We start from the raw sequence: 6,000 nt of genomic DNA on the forward strand, positions 1-6,000 counted from the left end.
TCCCTGGCCAAGAAGTTACCAGGCCAGCCCCTCAACTGGTGGAAATCTGCATCTCGATTGCCTTCAATGGCGCTATGCCCATGAGACTCTGGCCCCAGCTGTGGCTGTATGGCTGGGGGGTGAGTTACCAATACCCCCTGCAGGGCAGACATCTCTGGCACAGTGAGCGCTCGCCCCGCTGGGTGAGAATGACTGTCACAGCGTCTCCTCCCCACGTCGTCTCTTGCAGGTGACCAGCAGGCTCCGGGTGCTCTCCATCACCCTCTTTAAACACCTGCTGGAGCTTGTAAGGGGGCTCGACAGGAGGCGGATGAAGGCGCATGTGCTCCAGAGCCTGGTCCCGCTGCTCCTCCTTGTGCATGATGAGCGTCCCAACGTGTCCCAGGTGAGGCCACGAGCTGGAGCCTGCAGCGGATACCGTTACAGAGTGACCAGTAATTTGTTTTGAGGGGGCAGCATGTGACACCCCCTCTTTAAAGGGTCTCGCTGACAGAGGGCAGGTGCTCAGTGCTGTGACAGTCAGGCGCTCAAAATCACTTGAACGTTGAGTGCAGTAGCGCCATGACCATGGCGCCCCACCCAACTGCTGAGTCTTCCCTGCATCCTCTGAGCCCAACACTCCCCCCCTGCAGCCAGGCTGAGAGATTGGGTGGGGGGAGGGGTCGCCTCACCACTCCTACAGCCACTGGCCTCCGCACATTCCCTGGCTGTGCTGGTGGGAAGAGCACAACCCTGGCCATGGCCCCTACCAGGAGCAGAGCTACCCAGTCTCCAGATGGTGCGCAGGACCCAGTGTGCCCTTGGCCAAGCGGCCCGGACAGCCTGTACTAGACATGAGATGCCCAAGCCGCCCCCCCACTCCCCGCCCCAGGTGTCTCTGCACATGCTAGCGCTCATGGCCACCATCACTTGGGAGCCAAATGCCACCAGCACTAATGAATTCTCCCTCCTACCCACCATGAGGAGGGGAACTGAGGCACAGCATGAGGCCTAGCGCCTCAAAAGTATTGATCACCCATAGGCATTAGGCACCTAAATCCCTTTGCAGCCCTGGGCCTAAGCAACTTGCCTGAGTTCCTGCAGGGAGAGCTGGGAATTGAGTCAGGTCTCCAGCTATTGCCTTAGCCACACCACCGCCCTTCCGCAAGCAACCTGGGGCCGGGAAGCGTTCAGCATGCACGGTCTCCCCGCCTCCGGGTAACGAGGCTAGTGGCTTCCAGCTCCCGTAACCGTGGCCGGCTCGCCCTGGCCCCACTTGTTTTGCAGGTGTGTTGGGACACCCTCAGCAGTGCGGCAGAATTCCTGAAGTGGCACCAGCTTGGTGGCTTCATCCAGCGCAAGGATATCTGGCAAAGCTGTGACTGCCTGGTGAGGGAGCCCTCAGGTCATTCACTGCGCAGCCCTCGTGGTAGGAGCGGGGGAATCGGTGGATAGGGCACCCCCCATTGCCCGGCTCTGTGCCCACACTGAGCCCCAGCCCTGGGACCACTCCTGGCCCTGGGTGTAGTCCCTCTGCGTGATCCCCCCGGCACAGGAAAGAGGGGTGAAAACAGGACGTGCGCTCCACACACCTGGAACCCGGCCTGCGGGACGGAAAGGCCTTTAATAACCTTGTGCTCCCTTGTTCTGGTCCTAGCTGACGCGCTACAAGGGGAGAGCCAACAACTTTCTGTGCCAGACCATGGCCTTTCTGGAGAACCCACAGACTCCACTTAGACAAGCGGCCATCAGGTTCATAGGTAACCACAGAGCAGGGGTCCCTTTAACAGGGGGGCTGGATCCGGTCCCAGGCTCTCCTCAGTCCCTGCCAGCAGCGAGAAGTAACCCTTGGGCTCCTGATTGTCCAATGCAGGATCAAGGGTGTCAGAAGTCCGCAGGAGCAAGCTCACCCCAAACTGCCCTGATCGGCTGATGGGCCCCCTCTAACCCCACTGCTCCCCATGCAGTCCCCATTCCCCCCCCCCATACCCCACCATGGGCTCTTGGTAGTGAACCCTCAAGGTGCTGTGCTCTCCTTTGGCAACCAGCCCTGTAACCATCCCTGGGGACTCACCCTTTCCCCTGGGGACTCGGGAGCACCGTCCTGGCCAGCGAGGGGCGGGGGAAGCGAGGGGTTGCTTGGAGGGTGACATTTGACACCCTCGCTGGGGCTGCGGGGATGTGACGAGCTGTTTGTATGTGTAGGGCTCGCTGCCCGGCAGCTGGACCAGAGGAGCCAGGACAAGCTGGATGCCATCTGCAACGGTGGGTGGTACCTGCTTTGAGCACTGAGCGCTAGGGGGATGAACGGCCCAGGGCCGTGGGCTGGGTTCAATCTCCGACGCCAGCAGGATCTCGGGCGAGAGCCACAAAGGGATGCAAAATGTAGATCCCCAAACCCCTGATCAGCTGCCTCCTCACCCTGTCGTGTCTGCTGGTTGGCATGTGCCAGGCACTTAGCCCTGACCTCAGAGCTGCGGCCTGGCAGATCCCCAAACTGGGCCTGAGCTGGCTGGCCTTCAGAGACGATTGCCCCCCCCCCAAACACAGCCGAGGTGGGGTGCTGCCTCCCCCCTTGCACTCACTAGCCCAGTGTTTAGAGCAGTCACCTCCACGTGGGGTGCCTGGGGTGAAGCCACTGCTCCAAATGAGGCAGAGGTGACGTCCGGTCACCTACCTCCTTGCTGCGTGCCCGGACCCCTGGGCAGCGCAGGGCAGAGCAGCATCTCCACATTGTTGGCGAATGGTGGAGGGGGGGAGTGATATAGCTCAGGCTTCTCACTCCCAGAGCAGGTTCACAGCTGGGCCTCCCAACCAGAGCTAGAGAATGGCTGAGCTCCCTCCTCGGCATTTCCTGGATGGCAGCAGGGCACCTAAAGTTAGGCATAGCCTAACAATGTCCAAGCCCCCTTTATGACTCTCCCCCTCTCTGGACCTAAGTGCCCATCTGTGCATTGGGGGGAAGGCGGAGGGTAAATACAGGCAGGGATGAGGTGCTCAGATACTGCAGGGATGGGGCAGTCCTAGAAATAGTGAGTAAATGGGGTTCATTGGGACTTCTTGCCTGTGTCTGGAGGCTCCCTCATTTGTGGAGGGCAGCAGGGATGTTTAGTGAAGGTTGCTGGTTGTTCCTGCTAGTCCCCTGCCTCCCGCCTCCCAGCCTGCTGCCTCCTTGTCACAGGCCGAGAGGTACAGCACTGGCTTGGTTTGCTGGGGCTCTCCAGAGCTCTGTGGCTCTGACCTCCATTTCCTTCCTTTCAATCTTAGACCTCAAAGGCTTGCAGCAGGACAGCAACTCCTCGGTCCAAAGCCTGGCTTCTCAGACCATCTTCATCCTGGAGGCGTTCAAGAACCACCCGCCAGCCCACAGCAGCCTATGGACATGCTTTCATAGGATAAGAACAATGTGCACTAAGGAGAGCCCGGTCATTGAAGCTGCCCAGCTGCCCTAGCTCTGGGAAAAGCCAGCCTCCCTTCCCTGGGAGCTTCGTGCCAGACCATGGCTTCTTCCCCATTGGCCGCCTGCTCTGCGCAGCCATGTGAGTAGTTAACTGCTCGATAGCTTTCATCACCATGTACTTTTTGATAGGTTTCCATGCACTGTGTAGCATTTACGTCCCGCCCTCCCTCCCCATTTCCAGTCGTGTATGTTTTTGGTGCCGTCTGCCATTTTGAAAATTTATTTTGTATTATTTTTCTGTGTTTGGCCGGGGGAAGGTTGTGTGCCTGTGTTTTGACATATTTAGAGAAAAAGTATGAATGAGTAGAAAGAGAGACTGTAAGGGATTCACGGCTCCCTCCCCGTCCGTCTGGGCGGGAGACCACGCCCTTTGCTATGATACTTCCGGGTACCTTGGTTCAGGGGAAAAGTAGCTCAGTGTTAATGGTTCTAGCCTGCAGTCAGGCCAAGTAATGGTAGAGAGTCTGTTTGCCCAGGGCCCTCAATCAGGGCAGGGCAGCAATCGAGAAGGGGCTGTGGCCTACAGGCAGGCAGGCAGAGCAACAGAAGGTCCATTTGCCTGGCCACTGATCAGGGTGGGGCAGCAAGCAAGTAGGGGGGCTCTGGCCTACAGTCCGGCAGAGCTGTGGCAGTCTAGGGGAGGTTACCTCTCTGGTGGGAGAGTCAGCACAACCGTCTGGCATCCGGATTCAGGTGGGAGCCAGACCAATGCAGGCCTCCTGACAACCATGTGGGGAGGCTACCACTTCTGACGTTGGGTTGCCGGGGGTAGGGGAACCCAGGCCCTCCCACTCACTTACGTCCCATCCCAGGGCCCTAATAGAAGCGGAGTGGCCTGCCACTGGGTCAGCGGGGAAAATCCAACTGCAACACACTGGCCGGCTTGTAGTCAATGACACAGCTGAATCTGATTTGGCTTCCCTGGGCTCCTTCCTACACGACCATTCTCTGTGTACATGGGTTCCAGGGTTGTTGTTTGCTTTGGACCACGAAAAAGTTCAAGGAGCTGAGATTACAGAAAAGTCCCATAAAATGTAAAAGGGCTTAAAGCCAATGGAGTTCTCTCTCTCCCTTTTTCTCTCTCCACATACACCACATCTATCTATCTACCCCCATACACCCCCACATCTATCTATCCCCATACACCCCCTCTATCTATTTATCTATCCCCATACACATATCTAGCGACATCACCCCCCTCTATCTATCTAGCTACATACTCCCCCTCTATCTATCCCCATACACCCCATCTATCTATCTATCTACATACTCCCCCTCTATCTATCTATGTATCTATCTATCCGCATACACCCCATCTATCTATCTACATACTCCCCCTCTAGATAGATAGATAGATAGATAGATAGAGGGAGTATGTAGATAGATAAATAGATAGATGTGGTGTATGGGGATAGATAGATAGATAGATGGGGTGTATGCGGATAGATACATAGATAGAGGGGGAGTGTGTAGATAGATAGATGTGGTGTATGGGGATAGATAGATAGATAGATGGGGTGTATGCGGATAGATACATAGATAGATAGAGGAGGAGTATGTAGATAGATAGATAGATGGGGTGTATGGGGATAGATAGATAGATAGAGGGGGAGTATGTAGATAGATAGATAAATGTGGTATATGGGGATAGATAGATAGATGGGGTGTATGGGGATAGATAGAGGGGGGAAGGAAGAAGTCGGACCGCTGAAGACTTTCGCCGGAGAGGAGATTAAAGATAATCTAGGCATGGCACAATATCTCAATGAATATTTTGCATCGGTGTTTAATGAGGCCAATGAAGGTATTAGGGATACTAGCACCGTGACAGAGGGGCAAGCAGAATGGGGGATTACCGTATCCGAGGTAGAAACAAAACTCGAATGCCTTAATGGTGCTAAATCGGGAGGACCGGACGATCTTCATCCGAGAATATTGAAGGAATTGGCGCGGGAAATAGCAGGCCCATTAGCGATAATATTTAATGAATCTGTAAACTCGGGAGTGGTTCCGTTAGACTGGAGAATAGCTAATGTGGTTCCTATTTTCAAGAAAGGGAAAAAAAGTGATCCGGGTAACTACAGGCCTGTTAGTTTAACATCTGTAGTGTGCAAGGTGCTGGAGAAAATTCTGAAAGGGAAAGTAGTTGAGGACCTTGAGGTTAATGGCAAGTGCGATAAATTACAACATGGTTTTACGAAGGGCAGATCGTGCCAAACGAATCTGATCCCCTTCTTCGAGAAAGTAATGGACTTATTAGATAAGGGAAATGCGGTGGACCTAATATACCTGGATTTCAGTAAAGCGTTTGATACTGTACCCCATGAGGAATTATTGATTAAACTGGAAAAGATGGGGATCGATATGAAAATCCAGAGGTGGATAAGGAATTGGTTAATGGGGAGAATGCAGCGGGTGGTATTGAAGGGTGAACTGTCAGGTTGGAGGGAGGTTACCAGTGGAGTTCCTCAGGGTTCGGTTTTGGGACCCATTTTATTTAATCTATTTAGAACTGACCTCGGAACCGATTGCAGGAGTGGACTGATAAAGTTTGCGGACGA

At 54.7% G+C, this 6,000-nt stretch overlaps 1 protein-coding gene across 1 annotated transcript in view; it reads left to right on the forward strand.

Moving 5' to 3' along the window:
- Window positions 1-3,716, forward strand: part of LOC128835693 (maestro heat-like repeat-containing protein family member 7) — a 35,701-nt gene extending 31,985 nt beyond the window's left edge. The window contains exons 16-20 of the mRNA XM_054025279.1: window positions 230-385; window positions 1,267-1,368; window positions 1,637-1,739; window positions 2,185-2,244; window positions 3,247-3,716. Coding sequence (XP_053881254.1) covers window positions 230-385; window positions 1,267-1,368; window positions 1,637-1,739; window positions 2,185-2,244; window positions 3,247-3,431 — 606 coding nt within the window. The 3' untranslated portion in view covers window positions 3,432-3,716. The remainder of the gene's footprint in view (window positions 1-229; window positions 386-1,266; window positions 1,369-1,636; window positions 1,740-2,184; window positions 2,245-3,246) is intronic.
- The last annotated feature ends 2,284 nt before the right edge of the window (window positions 3,717-6,000 follow it).

This window comes from Malaclemys terrapin, chromosome 4 (assembly GCF_027887155.1).
Source record: "Malaclemys terrapin pileata isolate rMalTer1 chromosome 4, rMalTer1.hap1, whole genome shotgun sequence".
In the NCBI taxonomy this organism is placed as follows: Eukaryota; Metazoa; Chordata; order Testudines; family Emydidae; genus Malaclemys; species Malaclemys terrapin.